The following is a 27,911-nucleotide window of genomic DNA, read 5'->3' on the forward strand; positions in this document are numbered from 1 at the left end:
GGGGCTGCTTGGTGGGGTCGAGCTTGATCTAGATCTCTTATCGATAAGCCGATAAGATAACACGACGACGAATTTTTTGGAGACGGGGCAAAAAGTTCCGACATTGAGCATCCAGCGACAACGAAAAAAAAAAAAAAAAAATTCCCATGGTTTGGATCGATCTTTTCTAAGCACCACTAACCCATCATGGAGGCCCAAGTACACAAGCCTCATCGGAAGGCTAAAGAGAAGAAGAAGCATACCGGAGGTATGTCATAAATTTGCACTTAATTACTGATCGCAGCCCACAGGACTGACCCAATCTCTAGACAAGAATCCGAAGGCCTTTGCCTTTGCGAATCCCGGTCGGCTTCAACGAACGGCGGCACGGTCGCACGATGTATGTTGCCATCGCACTGCTTAATGATTTCTGGCTTTAGTATTTTGACCATGTACTTACTTCGATTCCTACTCTCAGATCAAGGAGAAGCGTCTGCACGTGCCCCAGATCGATCGTCTCCCCGATGAACCCCCGCCGAGACTCGTCGCCATCGTCGGCCCTCCCGGCGTGGGCAAGACGACCCTGTTAAAGTCCCTTATCCGCCGATATGCGAAAGAAACTTTGTCCGACCCTCAAGGACCCATAACCGTCGTTACGTCGAAGAAGCAGCGCCTGACGTTCCTCGAGTGCCCCAACGAGCTCGAAGCCATGGTCGACGTGGCCAAGATTGCCGATATTGTTCTTCTCATGATTGACGGAAACTATGGCTTCGAGATGGAGACTATGGAGTTTCTCAACGTCCTTGCGGCTACCGGTATGCCCGGCAATGTCTTCGGCATTCTCACCCACCTCGACCTCTTCCGAAAACCCCAGGCCCTGAAGGATGCGAAGAAGAGGTTAAAACGGAGGCTGTGGACCGAGCTTTACCAAGGCGCCCACCTCTTCTATCTCTCAGGTGTGCTCAACGGACGATATCCCGACCGCGAAATTCACAACCTTTCTCGATTCCTTTCAGTCATGAAGAACCCTCGTCCCCTTGTCTGGAGAAATACCCATCCTTACACCGTCATCGACAGCTTCCGAGACATCACCCATCCCACCAAAGTTGAAGAGGATCCCAAATGCGATCGTTCCATAGTTCTCTCGGGTTATCTTCGCGGAACGAACTTTGCCTCGAGTGGCCAGCGGGTCCACGTCCCGGGTCTGGGAGACTTTACCGTTGCTGGGGTCGAGGCGCTGCCCGACCCATGTCCGACCCCGGCTATGGAACAGGCAGCTGCCAAGGTGACGGGTAAGACGGGGAGAAGGCGCCTCGACGAAAAGGAGAAGAAGTTGCACGCGCCGATGTCGGACAGGAGCGGACTCAAAATCGATGGTGATGCCATTTGGATTACACGAGAGAAGGGTTTCACCTTTAACAAGGACGGCGAGAACCAAGAGCTAGGTGAGGGCGAAGAACTCATTATTGGCCTGCAAGGTGAGCGTAAGCTTTTGGGTCAGACCGAGGACGGCGTGCAGCTCTTCAGGGGAGGCGAGAAGATTGGCAAAGATGCGCTGGAAGCAGTTGATGAGGAAGAAGATACGGGACGAAAGACCCATCGCCAGCCTAGGCTCGCTGCGGCGAACGACGATGACTCCGATCTTGACGATGTCCCGGATGACGAAGGCTTCGTTAGTGGTGAAGAGGACGGCGAGTCCGACGTTGAGGACGAGTTTAACGAGGGCAAGCTCGGCAAGTTGTTCCGCAACGGGAGCCGTAATGAGAAGCCTGGACAAGACGATGTTGCCTTTGCCGACAGTGACTCTGACCTTGGCTCAATTTCAGGAGAGGATGAGGTTGATGGTGAAGATTATGATGATGATGACGAGGAGGAGTACGACTCGGACGAAGAAGCGGCCGCTTTGCGATGGAAGGATAACCTCGCTTCGGTAGCAAGGAGTATGCATGGGAGGCGACAGACCTACCGGACTGCTGATCTTGCCAGGTACATTTATGACGACTCTCTGACGCCTCGCGATGCGCTTCGGAGATGGAGGGGCGAGGATGACGAAGAGGAGGGGGAGGAGAATATCGAGGACGATGACGAAGAATTCTTCAAGAAGGCGAAGCATGAGGAAGGGGAAATTGTTGAGGACCGCCAGATTCCCGTCTTCGACTACGATGAGCTTGCCACGAAATGGTCGCAGGAAGACATCATCGAGTCCATCCGCGAGAGATTCGCGACGGCCTCCCTAAGAAGAGGAGGTGGAGACGACGACGACGACGGTGATGATTTCGATGGCTTCGATGAAGGGGATGAACTCGAAGGGGATGAAGACGGTGACGAGGACGAAGATGATGATGACGAGGGTGATGGGGCCTTTGAGGATCTAGAGACGGGTGAGGTTCACGGCAACATGGAATCGGAATCCCCCGAGCCCGTCGAAGACCTTGAAGCTGAGCGTGAGAAGAACGCTCGCAAGAAGGAAGAGCTCAAGATGCGATTCGAAGAAGAAGATCGCGAAGGTTTCTTCAACGACAAAGCGAACGCCCGAAAGGAGGCCGGTACCACAGCAGATGAATTCGGCGAGGACGAATGGTACGATGCGCAGAAGGCCATGATCCAGAAGCAGCTGGATATCAACAAAGCGGAGTTTGAGCAACTCGACGAGAGGCAACGGATAGCCGTCGAGGGCTACAAGGCGGGCAAATATGCCAAGATCGTGCTCGAGGGTGTACCGGCCGAGTTCGTCGAGAACTTTAAGTCTTCGACACCCATCATCCTCGGCGGTTTGACGCCGACGGAGGAGCGCTTCGGCTTCGTCCAGGTGCGAATCAAGAGGCATCGATGGCACAAGAAGATTCTCAAGACGAACGATCCCCTCATCGTTTCGCTAGGCTGGAGGCGGTTCCAAACCCTACCCATCTATAGCATCTCCGACTCGCGGACGAGAAACCGCATGCTCAAGTACACCCCCGAACACATGCACTGCTTCGGAACCTTCTACGGCCCACTCATCGCTCCCAACACGGGCTTCGTCTGCTTCAACTCCCTCTCTGGCAACACCTCGGGTTTCCGGATAGCCGCGACGGGCACGGTCCTCAGCGTCGACGAATCGACCGAGATCGTCAAGAAGCTCAAGCTCACGGGCGTGCCCTACAAGATCTACAAGAACACTGCCTTCATCAAGAACATGTTCAACTCGTCCCTCGAAATCGCCAAGTTCGAAGGCGCAGCCATCAAGACCGTGTCGGGAATCCGCGGCCAGATCAAGCGCGCGCTGTCCAAGCCCGAGGGCTGCTTCCGCGCCACCTTCGAAGACAAGATCCTCATGAGCGACATCGTCTTCCTACGCGCCTGGTACCCCATCAAACCCCACCGCTTCTACAACCCAGCTACGAACCTCGTAGGCTGGCAAGCGATGCGGCTAACAGGCGAGATCCGCCGCGCCGAGAACCTACCGACCCCCAAGGACCGCAACAGCCAATACCGCAAGATCGAGCGCGTAAACCGCCACTTCAATCCCGTACGCGTCCCCAAAGCCCTAGCGGCCCAGCTCCCCTTCCGATCGCAGATCGTCGAGGCCAAGAAGCAGAAGAAGAAGACGTACATGCAGAAGAGGGCCGTCGTTTTGGGCGGGGAGGAGAAGAAGGCGAGAGCGCTCGTGCACATGTTGGCCACGATTCAGAGGGACAAGGATGAGAGGAGGGCGGCGAAGAAGGAGGAGGGGAGGAAGGCGTATAGGAAGAAGGTGGCGGAGATGGAGGAGATGAGGGCAGGGAGGGAGAAGAGGGATAAGCAGGAGTTTTGGAGGAGGGAGGGAAAGAGGAGGGCTGGGTGGGACCAGGGGGGTGGGGGGAAGAAGCAGAAGGTTTGAAAGGGGGGAAGAGATGTGAGGCTGGTTGGAGAGGCGGTGGTATTTTGATTTTCATGTATTTGAATCATTTTGAGTCAAGGGTTTTTTTCTTCTTTTCATATACGGCGCTGTTAAAAAAGAGTAATACAATTTGCTTCATTCGTGGTTGTTTGAGTTATACGAAATATATCTTATACATCAAAGTATCTAAGTGTCTACCTAGTCTCTCCTTCTTATCCCCTCTGACCCTTTCCAAAATCGGCCTATCCTTCTCTTACTGCTTGACAGCATTGCACTCTTCACCCAGAGGCAAGATGTTGGGAAGAGGTCCGACGGGAGTGATGCTGTAGGGGTTGATCTGGGTGTGGCTCTTGGTGTAGTGCCACTTGATGTGGTCGAACTGGGTGGTATCCTTGAAGGCGGGGTGGTTCCAGTAAAGGTTCCGCAGCCACTTGTGGATGTAGGGGTAGCCGGAGCGGATGTCGCGGATGTTGCACTTGAAGTGCTGGACGTAGACGGGCTATTATCAACATGTTAGGTAAAGTTGTTCGAGAGAAAACAAAACATACTGCCAATGGGATGAAGAGGATCGACTTACATCAAAGCGGACGATCGTGACATAGCTAGAGAGAGGGGTGAAGTGTTAGATTTGGAGAAAGTCCAAAGGCTGGTAGGGAGAAGGGGTTTGCAACTTACAGTCGGATATCAGCCTCAGTAATCTCCTTACCAAAGTAATACGGCCCCTCGCTCTCCGTCTCCTTCAAATGCTTCTCCGTCCTATCCAGCGCCTCAAAGAGGTTCACAACATTCCTACAATACGCCTCCTGCGTCGTCGCGAAACCCGACTTATACACGCCGTTATTAATCAAATCATACGTCCACTCGTTCGCCACGTCGATCTTCTTCTGAAGCGGCTCGGGGTAGAGCTTGAGGGCGCGGTATTTTTCGTCGATGAGGTCGTCGAACTCGGTGTAGAACATGCGGATGATCTCGCTGCTCTCGTTGCTGACGATGGTGTTTTGCTTCTTGTCGTAGAGGACGGGCACGGTGAAGCGGCCGGTGTACTCCTTTTCAGACTCGAAATAGACGTCGCGGAGGTGCGTGAAGGCTTCGTGGCCGGGGATGGGGTCGGGGATGACGTTGTCGCCGGGGATGTCGGGCTCACCTTCTTTGGCGAAGCGCCAGCCTGCAAGAGTAGTGTTGGAGATTTGCAGTGGAGGGTTTTCTCGGAGCTGCAGCTTACCTTGGTTGCCTAGGTGCCAGTGAACTACAGAGAAGGAGATGATGTCCTCAAGGCCCTTGAGTTTCCTTGTAATCAAAGTTCGGTGGGCCTGAAGGAGTAGAGTTAGCTCCGCATGGTAAAGGCTTTTGAATTAGGGTTCGGTGCAACACTTACCCAGGGGCAGGCATATGACACGAAGAGATGGTACCTCCCCTTCTCAGGAGGGAACTTGGCGCCGGGCTCCTTGGAGATGAAGTTCCTGAAGGAGCTGACCTGGCGCTTAAACTCGCCGGACGTGTCGCCAGGCTTGACCCAGTCGGTGATGCCCTGAATCGCGAACGCGGGGTTGTTAGCGAGAGGAGCTCTTGAAGATGGCGGGGTTTGTGTGCGGGGAACGGGGAACAAGGAATTGACATCATCGATCTAGTCTCTCAAAGAAAAAGACAAGGAGGGGAAATGATGGGCTGTTCCAAGCATCAAATGTCTTAAACTTACAGACATTGTCACGAAGTTGTGTGTCGATGTTGGGGAGATTGAGTTTGTGGTTTCAAGAGTTGGTCTCGCCGAAGGAGACGGGGAATGGAGTTTCGAAGTTCTAGCACTTGAAGCTACTGATCGGGTATTACACGTTGGCGTAGATGAAGCTGTCAGTGGTGTAGCTGCACTTAGAGCTCGAAGTATGCGTGGATTCGGGTTACTTGTATAGGCAAGTTGGATATGGCAGTGTGGGTTTGCACGGGAGAAGGATTTCCAAGCTCGCATGGTTGGATCGTGAGTTCCTCAGGTTCAAGAGGACGGGGTAATCAGAAGCTTTATATATACAACACGAACTCTCTTTCCATGCGCTGCATTTAAGCTTATACAGACGCAGCTACGGCAGCTCAATCGCTGATGGCTGAATTCAAAGAGGGACAACTTGATGCGAAATCTGGTCTGACAGAAAGATTGGTCATGATCTAATGATGTTTAGCTCCAAGATACAAAATTGTATCTAAAGAGTGACGTAAGAATTTCGGAGCACTGGGAGCATCGGGGACCGGCAAGAGCGACGGGGTCAAAACTTAACAGCGAAGAGACTCGAAAGTTCACATGGGCCCAGGAACAGTTCTGGTTAGCCCATTTTACATAGGCATTCTGCTGATTAATACCAGCTAGCTTACAAAGGTACAATGTATCTTCGTATTATCAGCACAGCTCCAGCTAGATTACTTGGAGAGTCCAAGTCCCCTAAACTGATAAAATCCTCTAACATTCATTGCATCATAGCTCAGGTTTCCAGTGGATTTCTCGACGAATGGAGCATAGTCCCTTCTTCTCCCTGCTCTGGCTCGTGCACTCCTTCCAGAATGGTTCCCTCGCACCTGCTGTTGGTAATCTCGCGTGTCCCTTGACCGTGGGTTTATGTCATAATCATAATCATAGCTACTTACCAGGTACTCTCAGACGAGGTACAATCAAGCATTGTTCTGTTCCTGGCGGTAACCAAAGCGTGGAAAAGGAGCTCCTCTCAACGAAGACTGCTGTACTTCGTAGTGTAGTGTAAATTGATCATTATTCAAGTATCGCCGGCTCATCCCGCAACATCAGCACAGCCTGGTCGCAGGAAAGGGTCAAAGTACTGGCACATGTACTTCGTACACTGCCTGACACCCCCCAACAACCCTGTCCTTTTTTCTGCAAGCTTCCACACGAGCCGAGATACGGACAAGTCCTTGCTGGAAAGGAAGCAGGATCAATCCTCATCATCCATCAGAACTTCACCCCAGAATGAGGGGCTGTTGTAGCTGTTCAGACTCTCTAACGCCTAACGCCTAACGAAGACAGCGCGCGAGAAGTTAGCAGCCACCCCGGGCCTAAATTTGGCTCCTGACTATGATCGTGCCTCGCCCATTTTTCCACTTCCACGCCAAACAGCAAAATCATTCTCGGCCTCCGAGGTCCGTCGTTTCCGGTATTAATGACCCGCGAACGAACAGCGACATTGTCGACCGACCGACCCCTTGGCATGCCCAGACTTTTACCTAGAACTCGAGTCTATCCGATATTCCGATATTCATACCCTACCTACGCATACACTCTTACGAATCCTTGGCCTACTGTTGCCCCACAGACTTCTTTTAAGCGTTGAGCCCGCCGCCCTTCGGCCATGCTGCTCGTACATCAGGTCGGCAGCGTCAAAATCGGCGAGGTCGTCCGCTACACCGTAACCTACATACCCTCTCAGGATCGCATCCTCCCCTCTCCCGAGAAGCTCCATGTGCGCATACGAAACACCTGCGCGCTCGTGCTGCGAGGCGCATTCGTCCACGGGCCCTATACTCTGTGTGTATCGGCCTATCCGGCCACCTTCAATCCCAACGAAAAATTCAGGGACGCTCGGCGATATGGCGTACCCGAATTCGAGCCCATGGTCAAGGCGTCGAGCTATTGGGAATGCGAGCTGCTCGTGCCAGAAAATATAAGACAAGATGCCGGAATCGGAAACAAATTGCACTTTGGCAAGGGCCCTGAGCATGACAGCGAGTCAGTCTCGTGGGTAATAGAAGTGGCATCCCAGGTGATATTCTCGTCCTCCGCCGCCGTATCTTTCGAGGTCCTCGTCGCGAGGGACAAGAAATCGCTCGATCTATCTACGAACTCGTCCGTGCCGCGAGGCGCACAGCCTGGGAGGGTTAGCGACCACCAGCCTGTGCCCGAAGAGACGTGCACGTGCTTGCATCACCACCACCTACTCCACCACCATCATGCTCAACCGAAGGGCGTGTTTTCGAGGGCGATTCGTCTCAAGGTCGAGGATACCGGCGTCCTGTGGAACACGCCTCCCCTGCCTCAGTGGCCCGTCTGTCAACATCGGCACGTGCCCGAGGAGACGACTCCCGTGCCCCAACCGAGACGGAAGCAGAAGAATATACACTTGGTGGTGCTGACGCATGGGCTGCATAGCAACCTAGGCTCGGACATGCTGTTTTTGAAAGAGAGCATAGATGCTGCCGTGAAGAAGGCTAAGGCTGATGCGAGAGCTAGGCGCGCTCGAGAGCGTGCCGAGAGGGGGAAAGGCAAGGCGAAGGACGGCAAGACACCAGCCAGGGACGATCCCAGAAATAGTGGCATGCCGAGCGAAGACCAAGGTGACGATCGTAGCATCGAAGAGGATCCGGTAGAGGAGGACGAGGAAGTCATTGTTCGCGGCTTCTCGGGCAACGCCACGAGGACGGAGAGAGGAATCAAATATCTCGGAAAACGGCTGGCAAGGTATATTCTATCTATGACATACCCAGACCAACCATATATCCCTCCATCCTCACAGGCGGCCTGGCAATCGCTCTGGGCCGAAACCACCGGCGAGCCCAAGAGTCAGGTAAAGCGGAAATTGGCCGAACTTGAGGGAAACGTGCGTCCGTTCAAGATCACGAGCATAAGCTTCATCGGTCACTCCTTGGGTGGGCTGATCCAGACGTACGCCATAGCTTACTGCCAGAAGCACTCGCCCGAAATCTTTAACCTCATTCGTCCAGTCAACTTTATTGCCCTGGCCTCTCCCTTCCTAGGCTTAGGGAATGAAAACCCACTCTACATCAGGTTTGCCCTCGACTCCGGCCTCGTAGGGCGGACAGGTCAGGACTTGGGGCTTGCATGGAGAGCGCCTATTCTGGCGCGGAATGGGTTCGACGCCATCATGAGCAATCTCGGTGATATGGCGCAGAAGAAGTTGAAAGGAGAGAACCCCGAATCGAAGCCACTGCTACGTATCTTGCCGACAGGTCCCGCGCACACCGCGCTTAAAAAGTTCAGGAATCGGACTGTCTATTCGAACGTTGTCAACGACGGCATCGTTCCTCTCCGGACAAGCTGTCTTTTGTTCCTAGACTGGCAAGGCCTCGGCCGTGTGGATAAGGCACGAAGGGATGCTGGCCTTGTCGGCACGGCGATCGGCTTTGGCTGGGCCGAGCTCACAGGAACCAGTTTGTCAACGGCGCGCCGGCCTCAGTTACCCCCGGAAGAGGAGGAGGAGGAGGATAAGGCCTCGGGCAGCGCGACGCCGTACCAGGAGGACTCGCACATTGTCCCTCAGCCATCTCAAGATGCGATGCTTGAGGACGATAGGCAGAGTCTCATGGCAGCGTCGATCTACCGTGAGAGCTCAGATCAGCCGCGAGTTGATACTGGAGTTGGGCAGTTTACTAACTTTTTCTCAAGCCTTTTCCGAATCAACGAAAACCCCAAGTCACCACCTCCTACTCCAAAGTCCCCTTCGCCTGCGCCCACTGGCAAGCAATCTTTAATCTATAGGCGAAGTCAAACCATCAAGTCAGAGGATTCTTCCGGTGCGCACTCGTCATCGACTCGGTCTAGAGTGACATCTGGCTCCGAACTGGATGATACGGAAAGTAGCGTCACGGCGCCTCCGACAACCACGATCTTCGAGTCTGCCCACGACCTCATTAACCCTCAGGTCCCCGACCTGCAATTCCTTCTCGACCCTGCAAAGCGGCCCCGTGCTATTTTCCACGACAGGGTATATCATCCTGAAGATATCCCCCCGCCCCCGGTCAAGAAGCGAGGCGGCAATGGGTTGAATATGCGGAGGAGGACTTCGGGCAATAAAAATACCCCGTCGGGCGCCGCTACGCCGGTGCAATTACCTCATCCCTCCGAAAGACTTACCCAAGAAACTATTCCTGATTGTCCTTTGTCGTCCAACAATAAGTCTGCGACAGAAACGGAACTAAACGGCTCATCCCGACCGTCCGACAAGGAGGAGAAAGGCAAGGTGAACGGCAAAGAAAAAGAAAAAGAGAAGGGGATTGGCAAAGAGAAAGAGGGAAAGCAAGATACTATCGTCGACGGCTCCAGTATGCGTGTCGAAGAAAAGATTGCTCGAGCTTACCACCACGACTTGTCCTGGCGCAAGGTTCTCGTCAAGCTAGAGCCTGATGCGCACAACAACATTATTGTGCGACGAATGTTCGCCAATGCGTTCGGCTGGCCAGTTGTGCACCATCTTGTCGAAGCGCACTTCAGCGACACCGTGACTGCGCGACGCCTCGACTCAGAGGAAGACAAACTTGAACGGGCTTTCATGATCCACATTCCACCCGACAGGCGAGGCAGTGAGGTGAGGGATGCCGTTCCTGCTAAAGAAAGTGATGCGAATGCGGATCGCGCAAAAGAAGACACTACGCCGCATCCCCTACAACGCACAGCAAGCGAGGTTCGCGAGGCCGAGGACATTGTGGCAGACTTGCCTGCTACGCCAACGACCACGAACACCGCAGCGACGCCAACTCCTACCAGCGTAGTTCCGCGCTCACCTTGGGATTCGGCGGAGGACGCCGGCAGCCGGAGCAGGCCAGGAACCGCAAGTGGATCGATGCGCAGCGTCGTGAGGGTCGACTCGGTGACGTGGAGCGACCGGGATTGGGCGGACAGCGAAAACGACAGCGAGCTGGAAACCTCGCCCACCGTGAGCGGGTCCACCGGAGCCAAGCCGGGAAGTCCGGGGTTCGGAGTCGGAGCGGCGTGGAATTGGACGGAGAAGATTGTGGGGAAGAAGCACCCGCCGAGGAGTAGGACGCCGACGCTTAAGGCGGAGGCTACATTGGCTGAGAGCTCGGGGTCGCAGGCCGAGAGCGATAGAACTGGGTCTCAGGGATGATTTTGTTTAATTTTTGGCACAGAAAAAAAATTTTTTTTTTTTTTTTTTCCGTCTCGAATAGCAATGCATCTAGCTGGAGGTTTTGGTTTGTTGGCGAAACCTTTTATTGGCATCCGTATTGAAGTTGGCATACTCTGTTGTAATAAAAACGATTTATTTTCTAGATTTCCTCTTAACTTTCTAAAGCGGAAAAGAACAAATTACTTACTCTATACTAGAGAAAAATATATAGGAAAATAAAATATAAAGAAATTATCAACTATTTGGCTTAAAACAACCCTGTACTTCCCTCCAAACCCCCCTTTCTCCTTTCCCCTAGCACCTTCCCTACTACTTTCTATTCCTTACGATATATCGCCTTAGCCTCCTCATACCTGCCCTGGCTCCGGAGTATAACCCCAAGGTTGTTCATACTCCTAAGTGTATCAGGATGGTCATAGCCTAGCACCTTCTCTCGTAACTTGAGTAGGTTTCGAAACATTACCTCGGCCTCTTCAGACTTGCCCTGGCCATGGAGTATAGCCCCAAGGTTATCTATATGCTTGAGTGTCTCAGGATGATCATAGCCCAACACCATCTCACATAGGGTAACTGCCTTACGGTGTATTGCCTCAGCCTCTTCATGCTTGTCCCGGGGCTTGAGTGCACACACAAGGTTAATCACACTCGCAAGTGTATCAGGATGGTCACAACCCAACACCTTCTCTTGTAATTCAAGTGTCTGGCGAACCATCGCCTCGGCTTCTTCATACTTGCCCTGGCCATTAAGCGCAGCCCCAAGGTTGCTCATAGTTAAAAGTGTATCAGGGTGATGACAGCCCAACACCTTCTCTTGTAATTCAAGTGCCTGGCGAAACATCGCCTCGCCCTCTTCATACTTGCCCTGGAGTAGGAGTGCACCCCCAATGTTGACCATACTCGTAAGTGTCCTAGGATGGTCATAACCTAGTAACTCCTTAAATAGGGCAAATACCTTACGGTGTGTTGCCTCAGCCCTTCCGTCCTCGCCCCGACCTGTAAGTATAACCCCAAAGTTGTCCAAAAGCCTCGAGGAGCCCACAGCCCTATCCATATTTTCAGGTGTATAGGAATGGACACTGTTTAGCAACTTCTCCTGCATCTCAAGTGCCTTACGGTATCCCGCTTCGGGCTCTTTATAGTTGCCAAGAAGAAGAAAACCGAAGCCCACTTTTGGTAAAAGCTCTAGTTCAGACTTCTTGCCCTCCACTAGGCTTGTGCAGAAACATAATATGCACTCTGCATGTGGAAGGTACTGCTTCCATACCTCTCTATTCTCATGTTGTGGATCGGGGAACTCTTCATTCACCCGCAGCAATGCCTTCTGACCCCATATTTGCCATTCGTCTTTCAACTTGAGCCAGTTACGTGCTGCTATCTGAACAAGCCGGTGGATATCATACGAGCTGCCGCAGTCGCGCTCTGCGAGGAAAGCATACGCTTTAAGAGTCCCAATCGCTTCCTCCGTCATGAGACTCTTTGCTGATGGGAGAAGAGAGCGTGGAATGTCCTTTGGAGATACAAAACAAATAAACTTGAGGATGTCTGCAGCTCGCGGATCAGCTTTCCCAATATTTTCAAAGGAAATAAGCCACGTGGTAGCGATTGGGTTCTTGGCATTTCGATATCGACCCCGATCCTCGAAGTCTCGGCTTAGGAGCTCGATCGTGTCGTCATCGCTCGACTGGCAGAAGTGGAGGTATTTGGCTGTTGATATTTGTTTTTTGGCCATGCATGCGGATGCCTGCCGAATAGCAAGCGGCAAATTTTCAAGAAAAGCTAGCAGCTGTGTCGTCTTTTCCGTATCATGTATCTGGGCATCATCTAGACCTGTCGCCAGCAGTTGATGAGCTTCAGCGTCGCTCATCTCGCCAAGCTGAAAAATATCGTCCTTCGGAGAATCGGCTAGGTCCACCGCAACTTCGTGATTTCTTGTCGTGAACAATATAGAGCCGTTCTTGCTAGATGGGAGATACCGAGCCAGGTATGAAGAGGTCTTATCAAGTAGCAATGTTGTATCATCCGCATTGTCGACGACCAGAAGCCATTTCCCAGAACCTTCATCGCTTAGCGCAACATTAACCAGTTTCTTGGTATCGGCGTCATCTTTGTCGATTCCTTTAACGTTGAGCCTCTGGCCGATCTCGCGGTAGGCGTTTTCGAAGCTGGTAGCATCCACGGCCGGGACCCAGAAGACAGAGCAGTCAGGGCGGATGTCACGAATTCGATAGGCCGCTTCGATGGCAACCTGCGTCTTTCCAACGCCTCCGAGGCCAACGATGGCTGTGCGTTGACAGTATTCTGTGCTTGCACGAGGGTCCACGCGCTTCAATATCCGTTCTAGGATAGAGGCCCTACCGACGAAGTTTCGGTTCCTCTCAAATGGAACTATGAAATGGGATACAGCTACAGAGAGGTCAATATTTGCGATAGAACTTGACGAAAACTATCGAATACTAACCGGGGAGCGCGTCAGTGATCCTTTTCTCGGCCTCAACTTTACTCGGGCGAATTTCACGCAAAAGATCTTTCGCGTATGCGGCTGCCACCATGGCTGCATAACCCTGCCAATCCTTATTCTTATGCGAGTCCGAGTAGTCGCAGATACCACGAATGACAAGACAAGGAAAGTGGTTCATCAGGCCAGCAGCCTCCATCTCGAAACATAAAACGTCCTTTGTTGCTATGAGTTTATCCCGGATGGTCGCGTCTTTCATCAGCCAATTTCCGGAGGCTACGAGGCCGTAGTGTATAGCAGGATCATCCTCTTCTTCACTGCGTTCGGGCCGCGGCACGAACATTGACGGATCGTCGCCACAAGCTTGTGCGCAGCCTCTTTCTTTGGCGTCTTTGGCGTCTTGAGGGTGAACGACGGTGCTCAAATAGAGCCTATCGCTGGCCCGGTCAGGCCTTTGATACTTCGTCCGTAACCGTCCGTTTTTCTCAAAAACACTGCTTATCATATCTCCGATTTTATGACCTTCTTCCTCATACCGGGCCCGAAGTCCGCTGATGGATGTACGTAGGAAAAGTGGTGGCTGATTCAAGGATCCAGTCTGTTCGAAGCCGTGGCCCTGTATGGCCCTCCCATAGTCGTATTGGAAGACGCCACCTTCGCCGTCGCCAGGAACGCTGACGACAATATCACCAAGGCGGATATCATGCTTCCGGCTTGGCGCACCACCGCCTATGCCCACCATCAAGCCGACCTTCACGTTCGGGAAGCTCCACAGCATATCTCGAGCGACCCCCGCGGCCGAGACGAGGCCGTACTCGCCTGTGGGAAGCGTAGCTATGACAACATTGTGATCCGCGATGCGGCCAAGGGTATAATGGTTATTATCTTGTGGGGCGATGGATGTCGGGCCTGGGTGTTTCTCGTCGAGAAAAGCTCTTGCGGCGACGTATTCGGGAGGGATGGCGCAAATCCAGCCAACGGTGTATTCCTTCGGATCAGACATAAGTGGAAAGCAGTTAGGTAGTGCTGGGGATTCCTGCTTGTTTAAGGGGTAACAAAACAGAGAGAGACCTTGGGGTTGAGGGATACATCTTTTCTGGCCTCACGAGCAACCATGGGCGAACTGGCCGAGTCCCTTTCGACCTCATTGGCAGCTGAAGCGGGGTTAAGAAAAGTGCAGAGAAGGGTGCGATGGCCAGGCTGCGTTACGGATGTCTCATAGGAAGACGGGAGAGATTTTAGTCGAATCCGTTCTCACGACGTCCAGGGCCAAAAACTACAACCGTTTTTGTAACTATATTCCATACGGGGGCGATCGAGGATGAAGACCATTTGCGGCCCGAGCCGAGATGATCAATGTGGGTGAACGGCCCCGATAGCTCGTGCTCTCTTGAACAGCGGATCACCATTTTGTTCACCACCTGACGCCCAAAGATTTGATCTCTTGGAGGGAGTAAACCACCCACTGAGCAAGGCAACTTTACATGGCAACCTGATGCAAAATAGGCGATATAAACCTAGATATATTAGTAGTTGAACACCTTCTCTAGTTTGATATCTTGTACCTTTGGAGCTCCCCTTCTTCGTACCTGTGATGTGCCACTGCGGAAAGGACCGACTTTGCCGCCCAGATAATCAATTAGCCACACACCATCTTGAACCAACCTCAACTTGTCACCCATTCCTCGCATTTCCCACATCTCATGGATCCCTCCCGGAAACGAGGTGAAAAGGGATCTGTGTATAAATTCGGACCTCTGAGTCTGGTCACATGACTCATGGATATAGACGCGGTCGAGACGTCGATCGCCAAACGCAACTGCAAGCATCCATCATTCCTGTTATGGGGAAGACTGAAGAGAACGGAAGCGGCATTATAAAGGAGAAGTCGCTTTTTGACGATGGATGACGGCGAAAATCAATCACTAGTGTCTCCAGGCCCGGACGCCTTCACTGTCCAACCGGGCGAGCGGGCCAGCCCCCACCGTCGAAGGGTACGTCGCGGCACTTCAAGCTGTTGGGAATGCAAGCGCCGCAAAACCCGGTGCGATTTCGAGCCCGCCTCACGCACCGTCTGTGCATCATGCCGCCGCCGGGGGACTAGGTGTGTACCGCAGTTCCTCACGGAGGAAGGTACCGATCCGGGATACCGGGATATCCGGCACCGGATCGATCGGCTCGAGTCGCTCGTAGAGGGACTGATTAGACGGGATGGTCTTCCTCATTCACATCTCGTACAAAGGCAACTACAGCCGCGCTACGACATTACGAGGGACCAGCGGCACCTGAGTTCCAGGCCAGCATCGTCGTCGGGTATTTCGCTGAGTAGTCTAGTCTATTCCTTTTTACCCACTGCTACCTCTGCGAGCCTCATCATGCGCCACGGGACGTTTCTCACCATGTCCCTGGGCCGCGCAAGAGAACCTCTCGAACCCCTCATAGAAGCCGATGCGTCGTTGCGAGGCTTCGATCCGCTCCCCCCACCATCTTCGCATCCCATTGTTCTGGCTGCAAAGCTGATCCAGCTTGCCATATGTCTACGGCATATGAACCCGCAAGCGGACGTATCGGCGCTAAAACTTGGTAGTTGCTCCGTCCGTGACGTGGCGGACCACTATTTCCTCGCGGCGGCGCAACATGTCACGACGAATGACGCCCTCGTGAGCTCGATGGAGGGGCTGGACGCTCTTATGCTCGAGGGGATATATCACCTGAATGTGGGGAACATGCGCCACGGGCGAGTCGTCTTTCGTCGTGCGGTGGCTATCGCAAAACGGATCGGGCTACACCGCATATCGGGTGATGACGGTGGAGGGTCATCAGCGCACCGGAGGGCGTCGGTACTATGGGCCAGTCTTGTGTGTAGTGAGAGATATCTCTCTCTAATGCTGAATTTACCTGTTCTCGAGGTCCCGGAAGCTAGTTTTGCGAGTAAGGAGCTTATCGAAGAAGCGCCGCCGAATAGGAAGTTGGACCGCTTGCATGGTGTTATAGCAGGGAGGCTTGCGGCGAGGAATGGCCGGATGAAGAGCTGTTCCACGTGGTTGCCCGTGGCGGACGAGTTTTACGAGGAGACGAGGGGGATAGACGATGATTTGAAGAGGATTGCGAGAATGGTGCCTACGAGGTGGTGGTTGCAGCCTACAGTGTCTTCTTCTCCCGGTGCTACGGAGGAGAGTGTCATTGCCGAGACGTCCAAGTGCGTGTCGCAGATTGACCAGTACTATCTTGTCCTCAACACACATTTGCCATACATCACGACACAGCCGACGGTCTCCGGCTCCTCTACGGAGGACGGTGGTGGTACTAACGTCACGAGACGGGACTACACCTACAACAAAGTCACAGCCGCAACAGCCGCACACTCCCTCCTCTCCCGCTTCCTCGCGAACCAAAACTCCAAACACGCCCTCATCTGCAGCCGCGGCCACGAAGCCAAAGGCGTAACGGCAGCCATGACGCTTCTCATCGCGCACATCTCCGACAAGTCCTCGCCCAGCGTGCTGGAACACCGGCGGCCCGGAGACTTGGACATGGTTGAGCGCATGATTAAGAGGCTAGAGCAGCTTGGGAGAGAGACTCGCGATGCTATGAATGCGGAGTGTGCGAGGGTTATGAGACGGTTAGTGGAGGTGGAGGAGGAGGCTGCCAGGGGGGATGTTGGGTATAGTTGTGCTTGGGAGTATGGAGGGTGTGCGAGTGAGGGGGTGGTTGGACGGGGGGTTGTGTTGGAGGATGGGGAGGGGGGAGTGCTGGTGAGGATTCCGTATTTTGGGGAGGTTACTCTTACGCGTTTGTGGGATGTGAGGCCCTCGGCGGGTGCTCTACGCCAGGATGTTGGGGAGATGATGCTTCATGAGAAGGGTCCTAGCCAAGGCCGCCCCGGCGAGAGTACCGTGGGGATAGACTCCGTTCTCATGTTTTGAGTTACAGTTTTTCCTAATACCCATTCCTTCGACAAGAAGGAATAGCCACTTGGAACTGCAGAGACCGTCTGTCCTGCACCCCTTCGCGAAGTATTGGGTCCAATGCAAACACACTACATCATTCGAACAACTTGTATCAAAACCCGAAACTACTACGTCACTATCTGCTCAGGTCTTCGGTATTCTATCGGTGGCCGATATCGATTCTGCCTTTTGCATATTTGAAGTCAATTGAAGTAAGATGCTCGGAATTGAATCGCAATTGCAATAGGTAATAGAATTCTAGTTTATATCTCGCGTAACTGTCGTTTAACTGAGGTTGAGTAGTTTGGGAGATATTCGTCACTCTAGATTCGATGACATTTGGTAGAATGCAACACATTAAGAGTGCTTAGCGATTCAAGATGGACCAAGAGGTTCCATAATTTGTTTAGCTAAGTTAACAATACTGCAAAGAGCAGCTTCTTGCACATAGCAAGCCGCTTGTTGGCTCCTGAGGCTTGATTTGCCTCTAAGTGTACCTCGCATACGGAACATCAACTCTCCAACGATATTCTCTATCGCAGCAGAGGGGCCTTCTGGCCTAGTAGATTTATGTCTGTTTCCTCAAGTTCTACGTCGAACGATTTGTTCGTGGAGCATCCTTCTCCGGACACTGAGAGGAGGAGTGAGGGACACCGACAAGGGCACCTCGCCATCGGCTCATTTCCTCAGAGTTGCCTCAGCTGAATGTGACCGTTCCAAGTGCTAGAACCCAATGTCGTATTACCAAGGCTAGCTTCTTCAGACAAGGCTAGTTTGTCGCCGGGAACAGATGGATGAGGGCCAGATAACGAGCATGAGGTTCCCCCAGGCGAGATGTCGTTGGAGGTCAAATGGATTTGGATGGACAGGACACACGCCGCTCTTATCTTATCTGACCAGCCGAATATTATCCGTCCCACCGCCAAAAATTTCAGAAACATCGCCAATCCTCCATCTCCATCCACATCATTGTCGAACACACCCCAAAAAGCACCTCGAAAGCAAAGCGAGAGAAAAAAATCAAAATGGGCGAAAAGCGACGTAGAGAACAATCAGAAACCTCCAGAGAGGCCAAGAAGCCCAAAAAGGGCTTCCGCGTCGGCCCAGATAACCTCCCCGACGGACCCTGGAAGAGAAAAGGTTAACGAACCCACCCCGCCCTTGCGACCACCGAAAGCAGCACCTTGACTTCAAATAAACTAACAAAGCGGCTCGTTTTCTGTAACTGCAGTGGACAAAGTAAAGAAAGAACTCATCTACAAAGCCAAGACGAAAAAAGCATACGCCAAAATCCGAGCCCGCGAACTAGGCGCCCCCCTCCCCGCGAAATCCACACCGAAATCCAAACCAACGACCTCCTCAGCCCCCGAACTAGCAGACCCCGAAGAACCCAACCTTTCCTCCGACGACGACGAAGAAGAAGAAGAAGAACAAGAGACACCCCTTCCTCCACCCCCAGCCCCCTCCTCCCCACCCAAACCCTCAGAACAACAACAAGAAGACGAAGCGCAAGAAGGCCCCGAACCAAACGAACACCCCGACCGCTTCCGCAACCGCAAAAAACCCTCCTACTTCGACAAGCAGCTCAAGGAAGCCCAGCGCCGCCGCCAAGCCGCCCAGGATCGCGAGGCCGCCTTCGAGCGTCGCAGGCAGGACCGCGAGAGGGCCATGCAGGAGCGCAGGCGCATGCGGAAGCTGTCGATGAGGGCGCGCGAGAGGGGGCCGGATGGGCGGAGGAAGTTGGGGAGGGAGAGTGAGTTTTTGTTGGAGAAGGTGAAGAAGATGATGGGGGCGACGTGAGAAATTTGGAGGAAAAAGTTTGGGGGGGGGGGGGGGGGGGGGGAATACCTTGCTTTGGTTGTTGGAATGTGAGTGAGGGGGCGGAGGACGGCTTAGAGGCTTAGAGGCCGAATGCTGGGGTGGATTGTGTGAAGGGGCTGGAATTTTAAGACTGAGATTGGATTTGTATTGTCGTCCGGACTTGGAATGTATAACACAATTTCCAGCGTTTCTGACCCCCAAAAGAAAAAAAGAGATTAAGAGGACCGGTTGGCGCCGAGTCCGGGGCTGCCCGGGGGTGTAATGGTGCGATACGGCTCCAGCCCCCGTGCGGCGCTCTGTGCTGAGATTCCGACTCGGACCGTCACTCCCGCTGCCGAACATATTCTACGTGTACAAAAGTCGTCGGTTTCACAAAGGGAAAGCCAAAGCGTTGAGAATGGAATGACCGATAAATGGATTTGGAACCCAGATATGTACAAAGACCAAAGAGTGAAGTCGACTCATCACCATTTCCAAAAGCCTAGGGACAAAACCTCTCTCAAGTCTCAAGTTTTTCCCAACGTTGAGAGTAAAACAGAAAAAAAGAACCGAGAAGACTTGTAAGTCCTTATCACACCTTGCTTCACCTTACTCGATACCTCACCACGAAAGCCCCCCGAGAAAACATGTAATCTCGTTCTCGCAGAAAAAATCAACCTGGGATATCATTAAACGTCCTACAGCAAAAGAGAAAGAGAAAAGAAAGAACCAGTCGTGCCCTAGGTAGCTGAGAAGAAGAGGAAAGATAAGCCAAAAGAGAGAGGCGACGAGCCCAAGAATGAAACGCAACCTAACAAACAAAGACCAAAACTTCCTCATCATCGTCTCTGCTAATGCAACGGGGCCCCTTACAACAATGGACGACATACCAGGCTAAGAACAAGTGTCGAACAATGCCTCCCCGTAAGACAGGGAGGGGAAAAGAAAAAAAGAAAACAGGAAAAAAGGGGGGTGTGACAAAAGATCAATGCAGCTACTACTCTTGACAACCTAGGAACCGCCCGACTCTCTCTAATCCAGAGAGGTAGAGATAGAGATAGAGATAGAAAGCGAAAAGAGCAAATGGCGTAAAAGGGGTCGTGAAACTTATACTGACTCGGCGGATATCGCGCTAGTCGTAGACATATATGAGACGGTTAGAGGAACAAGGCGTAAACTCGAACAAAACGCCAGCTCCTTATTCATCAAAGATGGTGTCGGTGTTCTCAATGATGAACTGCACCGCAATGCTCTTGGCGTGCATGTCCGTCATTTCACGCTCAAGGCTATGATCACGCATGATTGTGGGTGCGAACACGACGGCCAAGTTCTTGGGAGACATCTAAAGTGGGAGATAATTAGTAAAGCGGTTCATTCTCCTTTTAGAAACGAGGCTAGAACGAGGCTAGGGAAGTCGAGACATACCAAGTTCTCGGGCTCTCGCTGAGCTACGCGAGTAAGATGGAACATGAGGAACTCGAGGCAGTCCCTATGTGGCTGAGGCAGCGAGGCAAACGTTCGGTTCAGATGAGCACAGCGTTCCGCTTCGTTCGCGATAGCTGAAGAAAAAGAAAGAGCAATCCGTTAGTATCGAGACTCATATGACGCCAAGACTTAGATAGAGTGCCTTACCATTAGACTCGAGCACACGCTCGTACACATCAAAAGTGAGCAGAGGAACCGGCAGCTTTCTAAAGTATTGCTTCAGAACGCTAGTGACGGCCGTAATATCGATCGACGGGTCTGAAATGTCATAGTCCTCGCTCTTCTCGAAGCCGTCCTGCACCATCTTGACCTGGGAGTTGCCGCCAGTCTTTCGGTAGATGCCCTCGACATCCATGCCTCGGAGCTCGACCTCCTCGATGCAGCGGGTCACGACGCTGGGAATCTGTCGCCGTTCGTAGTCGGCGCGCTCGGAGAGGTCTGAACCGAAGAGGACGGTAGGGGCTTCCGCTACCGTGGGCGTCCCCGAGCCAGACATGTTGGCCGCCGACTGCATGCCCTTGGGCATCGTGTTGGCTCTCTTGCTGAAGAATCCGAAGCCCTGGCGTTCGCCGGTTTGCCTGGGCGTGATGGCACCGGGCTGGCCGACTTGGCCCTGAGGGCCGGTGGGAGTGAGGCTACTTGTGGGCTGCATTTGCTCGACTGTCATGTTGTAGGGAAGACCGATGTTGTCACCGGTGAGGCCGCCGTGGTGCGGGTTTCTATCTCGCTCCTGGAATGCCACCACCGCTCTGTTGACGCCCTTTGTTACATTTTGCGCAATTGTCTTTGAGCCCTTCTTCCAGTTAAATTTCTTGACTTGCCCTTTCCGGACAGTGACGACAGTGGGGCCGGCCTCGACAATCGAGTCATCAGCGTCATGGGGAACAAGCGTAGTAGCCGTGTTAATACTAGCAACGTCCGACGACATTGCCGTGGTGGACGAGCCTCGCTGGGGGTAAATGCCCAGGCCGTTGGCAGACCTAGGATCGTTGTTATTGTTATTGTTATTGATCTGGGACTTGAACCGCTCCTGGATCTGATGCGTGAGGTCGTTGTTCATGTCTGCGAGCTGTGCGTTTTTTGACGAGAGCTGCTCGAACTCGAGAAGGGCCCGGTCACGGTCGGCCATCGCCTGCTTCTTCTCCTGTATCAGTTGGTCGCGCTCCTCGTGCAGCTGCTCAATGGCCGCAGCCATGGACTGCTTGACCTTGTCGAGCTTCTGGACAAAATCCTTGATGGCGGAATCCTCGAGCTCCCGCGCATCGATCGGCTTCTTGGTGTCCTTGGCCCGCTGCACATAGCCCGCGAGGACCTCGAGCTGCCGAATCATGATCTCGGTCTGCGTATCCAAGTCCAGGACCGTCTTGCGCTTTTCGATGACCTTCCTGTTGAGGTTCTGTAGGTCCTTTTGCGTATTAAATTGCCTCTCGAGCTCGGCCACCCGCTGCTCGGACGTCCTCAATTGCCTCTTGAGGAAAGCAGGGTCATCGTTGGGAGACGACAGGCCGATGGGGCTGCTGATCTCTCGTGCGTGACCATTGACCGAATCCTCCGCAACAGGGGTTCGGGGCCACCGAGGAGAGGATGTTGTCCGTGTCGTCTCGCTGGCGCTTCTCGCATGACCCATTCGAGTCTGGGTGCCGAGGGGATCCGGGTCGCTCGTACGGCCATGGCGGACGGCATTGGAGACGCGGCGTAGGATAGAAGACGAATCCTCGTCTGTGCCAAGGATGCGAGCCATATCCTCATCCATGGTAAACTCTCCACCAGCGCTCCATCTGAGTTTCGGTGACGACGCCTCCCCATTGTGTCCGCGAGATGAGGGTGTTTGCCCTGGTGGCGCAGGAGCCTGCCGGGGTTGCATATATGTGCTGCTGGTGGAGGTGGTAGTAGTAGCAGTAGTCTGCTTACTGGCGTCATCGGTGGCATATTGTTTGCCGTTCACTAGACCGACGGGTAAAAGCACGAATGTTAGTCACAGTAACAATGAAATAGCGTAGTAGGATGGGGGCAGAAGAAAAAAAGGGGGGAAGGCGTCGGATGGAGGCAAACATAGGACACCAGCAAACTCAAATCATGAACATAACGAGCAGCCGCAACAGCAAACAGAAAACAAACTTACCGTTACGGGGGGTGGTGCCCTGAGGGACCTCCTTACGCGTGATTGGCCTTGCGGCATTGTTATTATACTCATGACGGGGTGTCGCATTCAAAGAATCGGAACGGTCGCGGATCTCTTCTCCAGAGCGCTTCCGAGAGTCGAGGGAGGAGCGAGGGGTTCCGATCTTGTCGTCGGGCTGCAATTGATCTTTGGCTGCAGTGGCGTCTTGGCCGGAAGACTGCGAGTTCGTCTTCGATGTGAGAAGCTTCTTGCCCCGGGGGGCCTCCTGAAGCTTAAATTCGTCCGTGACGGGCGGGGCCTTACTAGAGATTCTCGGCGGGAGGGTGTCCTCGGAGGATTTGGCGGTACTGGTGGAATCCTTGCGGCCTGACTTGGACAATCTACGCGCAGGCGGCGGTCGAACCTTGGCGGACTCCTGGTCAGAAGATGCCTGCCTCCCCTTCTCCTGGAAGGCGATGTGGGGTGTTGTGGCAGCGGAATCCACCTTCGACTCGGGAGAAGACGCCTTAACAGGGCTGCTGAAGTAGTCCCTGTTATCCTTCTTCGACCCATCCTGGTTGTCCGGCGCGGAACGCGGGGTCGGGTTGGTAGGAGCGGGACTGTGGTCCAGGGCAACGGGGATGAAGAAGGTCTCGGCGTCGCCACCAATAGCATCGCTGGGCATAAAGATGGAAGAGTTGCGGTTATTACGGTAGTTGGTCGAAGGCAGCCCTAGGGTATCCTTTCCGGAAGAATCGGCCGGGCGCTCGGGAGACGGGGCGGGCCTCGAGCTGCCCCTCGATGATGAGTCATTTCGATTGTATGCTTGACGAGGTCTCGGGGAGAGTTCGGTGGGAGTATCGGATTCGGGCTCGACGCGTTCCTGGGCAAAAGCACCCGGGGGGATCGCGTTTGGCGGAAGAGCGGGTAACGACTTGTCCTTGATGACGCCGGATGCATCTTTCTCGCGGCTTTTCGCCTGGGCAGCGGCCTTCGATTTTTTCCGTCTCCTGGCCATAAGGGATTCATGGCAACTCATGCAGAAGATGCCCTGTGACGTCCTCGCGTAGCGGAGATTCTCAATTTTCCTCTTACAATTCCTACAACGGAAACATGTCGCACAAAAGGCCTGGTCGCCTGTGAGAATAGCCAAGTCTTCGATCTTGTTGCCGCACGCACTGCAGCTATATGTACAGTTGTTACATATCAAGGACCCATCGCCGAGGAGGAGCAGGTTCGCATCGGAGTCGAGAAGAGTACCGCAGGTATTGCATCGGAAGCAGTCTAAATGCCATCGGTTTCCGGCTGAAGGAGAGAGTATGTTAGCAGAGGCCTTATATGGCTGAGTCCCGGGATCCGGTGGGTGGTGAAAGAAGGGGGGAGTGGGATATGGATGGGCAGAGGATTCGTCGGAGATCGTCGGGTACAGTAATGGTGAATGAGGATGGACGATGAACGTCTTGCTACCACCAGAGGCTAGAGACGATAGACATACCTAATTCGAATGCCTTTCCCTCCTCGAGGATCTAAAAAGAAAGCACCATCCGTTAGTATATCGGCAAGGGACCGGCAAGTTAAAACCATTGCCTCGGACGCCTCGAGGTTAGGCCCAACATGGCGAGAGGTGGTCGTCTGTCCGAGTGGGCAGGTTCGCGGTGCAAACTAACCTCACCACAACCCTTGCAGGGAAAGATGTCATCATTGTCCATTGGAGTATCAAGATACTCATCCATCACACTCGTCATGGTGGGCGGTGTTTGTGCGGGTGTCGGGACGGTGATGGAGATGTACGGGTTCGTTACAGGATCAATCGCGCAAGATGTGGGTTGCTTGGGTGGTCGAAGGCGAAATCTCGGGGCGTCATTAATCGAGCCTCCTCTCAACTTTCTAGCCCTCTCTCTCTCTTCCTCTCTCTCTCCTTCTCCAAGAAAAAAAGAAGACAGTAAGACAGCAAGCAAGTCTATGTGGAAGCTACCGTCGACAAACAGCAGGCGGAGGACGGGCTAGAAATTGGTGGTCATAGGACTCTGGCTAAGTCTACAACAATTCACCAAGGGGGGCAGAGAATATGTTCGGTGACGGAGGGGCCCGGCTCGCTAGCTGGGGTAGGATCAAACTGTTGGACAAGAGCGGATAGCGTGGAGTGTGTGGTACGTGGACGGATGTGTGCGTCCCACGGAATGCGTGCGTGGGATTCAGGGAGTTGTTTGTGTGTAGTGCGAATTCGAAGGCTGCTTGTTAACTTTTCCGGGCAGATGTTCGACGAGAGACACTGGATGCTACGTCAGGTGTATTGTGCTGTCGGGGTCGTCGAGGTCAGAAGGGTCGGTGGTAAAGGTCCTGGCTCGGATCGTAGGCAGGTTCAATCCGCCTGGCAATAGGGGACGCGGTTGGGCAGACGACAGAAACGAAGGACTGGAGACTGGCACCAAAGAAAGGGGGCGAGGCTTGCGATGGGGAAGGATGATTAGCAACGCAACACCGGGTTCCGGGATGACAAGGAGGAGGTGAGAAGGAGGACGTGTGTGTACGTACGGAGGGCAACGGAAGATGGGCAGGTTTGAGACGGGGTGGGTGCTCAGAAGTGCAGAGGTACAAAGTACACTAATTGCTTCATACATCAAAAATCCATTGATGTTGGATCAAACTGACAATTTGAATTATTAGGTCCCTCACGAAGTAGGTCTCTCTTGTGAAAGGTACTCGCATCCTCATGTCCTCACGTATGATGTACTTGGGTAGAAACTACATCTGATCAATTAATACAACACACCACGCACACTAATTTACTTGACATTTACAGGAGAACTCCAAGTGTCCGTCAACCCAACTACAAAGTGTTTACACAGGTACAGTAGCGCAATTATAAATGGAGTATACGCATGCGAGAACCAGCGTACAATATGGCTGGTATGGAGACGGGAGAGAGTCGCGAGAGAGCCTAGAGACCATGAGCTCGACGAGTGCACACTCCAGCTGCGATGGATGTACCGTTGATAGATGCCACACAGCCCCGACGTAATTTGATCAACGGTCTATTATTACTTCGTCCCACGAGTTCCTGTCGACGCCATCACAGGAGGTCAAGCTCTTGCCTTCAATTTGTCCATCAAGAGAGCACACTAGGTTTAATGGGGCTTGGTTCGAGGCTGGATGGAGATGGCCTAATTAATACGGACTCCTTGAGAGTAACATAATAACATTGAACGTTTCCAGTCAGGGTCGGGTCGTCAGGGGTTCAACAGTGGTGTGTTCGAGGTTGTGTGGAGGTCAAAAGCCAGCAGGCACTTTGAAGGGGTCCCGTTTCGATATTGGTTAGCGTCCAGGACTCAACTGCATGCGACCCTACAGAAGTGTTTTAGTGTGTGGATCGTGTTCCTGTCGTGACCAGGACAAGATTGAGGTATTAAGACAAACGAGCCCCATCTGCAATTTTGAAACTTTCAGAATCCATCACTTTGGTGGTGGCCTGGCCTGGCTAACCAGTCTGCGAACATAGTTATATATAAGTTGATGTTGACGTTGACGGCCCCAACTCCAGCTGCTCTGAGCAAAACTCAATGCTAACCTGATTGAACTACTGCGTGCGCTGGAAGTACTTGACACAAACAACATGACAGTCAAGAGTTTGAGGAGGGTAAGATCCAGTGAGATCCAGTCGGAGACCCTGTCCACATCGAAACCGGCTCCTCACTCCGCTCGTATCCAGCCCACTTTTGCTTTCAGCTTCCTCACTAATCACTCCAAACACTTCCTCAATGCTGCATGCTGAGAGCCTGATGACATCAAGATTTCCTCTCGTACAGCTAACAGTCGAGTCGACGACAAGGACAAGGACCCGCAGATTCAAACCATTCATTGGCGCACACAATCCGTTTGGTCGGGTTTCTATTCGACCAAGGATAGCCCTATCCGAGGCTAAGTGCTAAAAAATCATTGTGCGTAAAATTAATCGATGTTGCGACGACTCAGACCTTGAAGTCCGGATGTCGACTCAACTTGCCAACATCGGTACTTTCGAGTACCTCTGCCTCTCTTTCCCTTTCCCTTTAGTAATATGAGACGACGCGGTCATTCACGAAATCACTCGCAAAAGGAGCAAGTATCCGATTCAAAGAGGTTAAACCGCGGATAATTCTCCTGTTGCTGTCCTTGTCCTGTTTTGTCCGTTTTGCCCTGTCCTCATTAATCTCGCGAGTGCATCATCCACATCATCCACCCATGTAACTTGTTACGCCATCTTCAAACGTCGTTCGTGGACCCTAGTCCTCAACATCTTACTGGACCGTTTATTCTTCCCAAAAATTAGGTGTGGTCTCTCTTGACTTCTATCAAAAATAACTCTCTCCCAAAGTCTCCCGACATTTTCGACCCGACAAAAAGTCTGCTGCATGACGCGAGACGAGACGTGTCGCCCCGTCCGCCGCGGCTAATCCTAGCCCGCAGGCCTCGCCTCAAAAGCAGGCAGGCATACAGGTGGGCACGCCGGGCAGCATATTCGGGAACGACGAGATTACACTCTCTCCTGCATCGTCTCTTCCCGTCCTTCCGCATCCTGTATCCCGGAAATTCCCAATTTTGGAGACCCAAACTCTCTCCCGTCCGTTGTGTGTTGGACATTTTCGGTCTTCCTCTCCCATATTATCCGTACACAAGAGTACACACTATGAAGTTCACTCACCACGCCAGGACGCGTTTTAGAGTGGATCTTGAGGATTTTAGACTCCTGCCTTGGGCTCTCAGACATGCATCTTCGTACATGCACTCGATCTAATACGGCGTAGTGGCAATAGTGCAAGCTCCAGGGGACCTGAATGGAATCGAGACCCTAAAAGTAGCGTACTTTGGAGACCCCCCTTTTTTTTCGTCATGTACGACTGTCTTAGACATCAAACCATTTCCCTTCCAAAGAAAGAAAGACAGTTTCTTCAACCTAAGACTCGAGTCCCCAGCTTTTCCAGCTGGAGCGTCCCCTATTTCTTACGTCTGAGCAGAGCTGAAGTGAACTGCGGCTGGAGAGTGAGTCCAGCCCAGATCAAATCAGAGCCCTGGCGTGGCGTGGCGTCGGCCGTTACACTACCGAAGCCTCATGCAGACCACCAAGTGCAAGCGACCGATCCGTCTCATCAATCATGTTGGTTAGCCTCGTGCACATTGTCGATCGCTTCCCCGATGAAGGAGGGGTGATGTGCCATCGAGAGAACATTTCTATCTCCAGACCCCAGGGGAATGTCAAATTCGATGCCCCATCAATTGATCCTTCGACTAAGTAATATTATAGTGGAAAGCGTATGCTGCCATCCGCCAAGCCCAATGATCCTGGAATGTTATTAGTGCTACCCCCGTGAAACACAGGCCCGCATTGAAGACACCAGCCTATGCACGAAGTAGTGTATGCTCTATC

General features: G+C 52.9%; 5 protein-coding genes and 2 pseudogenes across 5 annotated transcripts; 4 read left to right on the forward strand and 3 right to left on the reverse strand.

The window, feature by feature from the left end:
• Positions 1-186: 186 nt before the first annotated feature.
• On the forward strand, positions 187-3,838 carry SAPIO_CDS7081 (Ribosome biogenesis protein bms1; the record flags this gene model as incomplete). Its single annotated transcript, XM_016789014.1, has 3 exons — positions 187-247; positions 309-379; positions 458-3,838. 3 exons carry the CDS (start codon positions 187-189, stop codon positions 3,836-3,838), a joined length of 3,513 nt encoding a protein of 1,170 aa, XP_016640841.1.
• A 253-nt stretch (positions 3,839-4,091) lies between these two features.
• SAPIO_CDS7082 (uncharacterized protein) lies at positions 4,092-5,540 on the reverse strand (the record flags this gene model as incomplete). The annotated part of the gene is made up of 6 exons (XM_016789015.1): positions 4,092-4,337; positions 4,416-4,440; positions 4,514-5,003; positions 5,061-5,148; positions 5,214-5,366; positions 5,535-5,540. 6 exons carry the CDS (start codon positions 5,538-5,540, stop codon positions 4,092-4,094), a joined length of 1,008 nt encoding a protein of 335 aa, XP_016640842.1.
• A 1,645-nt stretch (positions 5,541-7,185) lies between these two features.
• On the forward strand, positions 7,186-10,695 carry SAPIO_CDS7083 (annotated as a pseudogene; the record flags this gene model as incomplete).
• Positions 10,696-11,032: 337 nt separating this feature from the next.
• Positions 11,033-14,174, reverse strand: SAPIO_CDS7084 (uncharacterized protein; the record flags this gene model as incomplete). The annotated part of the gene is made up of 2 exons (XM_016789016.1): positions 11,033-13,101; positions 13,175-14,174. The coding sequence occupies 2 exons, from the start codon at positions 14,172-14,174 to the stop codon at positions 11,033-11,035; spliced, it is 3,069 nt and encodes a 1,022-aa protein (XP_016640843.1).
• A 1,372-nt stretch (positions 14,175-15,546) lies between these two features.
• On the forward strand, positions 15,547-17,097 carry SAPIO_CDS7085 (annotated as a pseudogene; the record flags this gene model as incomplete).
• Positions 17,098-18,146: 1,049 nt separating this feature from the next.
• On the forward strand, positions 18,147-18,921 carry SAPIO_CDS7086 (Uncharacterized protein; the record flags this gene model as incomplete). The annotated part of the gene is made up of 2 exons (XM_016789017.1): positions 18,147-18,261; positions 18,353-18,921. 2 exons carry the CDS (start codon positions 18,147-18,149, stop codon positions 18,919-18,921), a joined length of 684 nt encoding a protein of 227 aa, XP_016640844.1.
• A 1,198-nt stretch (positions 18,922-20,119) lies between these two features.
• SAPIO_CDS7087 (RhoGAP domain-containing protein) lies at positions 20,120-24,252 on the reverse strand (the record flags this gene model as incomplete). Its single annotated transcript, XM_016789018.1, has 6 exons — positions 20,120-20,263; positions 20,347-20,480; positions 20,554-22,350; positions 22,529-23,812; positions 24,003-24,033; positions 24,175-24,252. The coding sequence occupies 6 exons, from the start codon at positions 24,250-24,252 to the stop codon at positions 20,120-20,122; spliced, it is 3,468 nt and encodes a 1,155-aa protein (XP_016640845.1).
• Between the last annotated feature and the right edge of the window lie 3,659 nt (positions 24,253-27,911).

The sequence above is a fragment of the Scedosporium apiospermum genome, assembly GCF_000732125.1.
Source record: "Scedosporium apiospermum strain IHEM 14462 chromosome Unknown SEQ_SAPIO_0110, whole genome shotgun sequence".
Lineage (NCBI taxonomy): Eukaryota > Fungi > Ascomycota > Sordariomycetes > Microascales > Microascaceae > Scedosporium > Scedosporium apiospermum.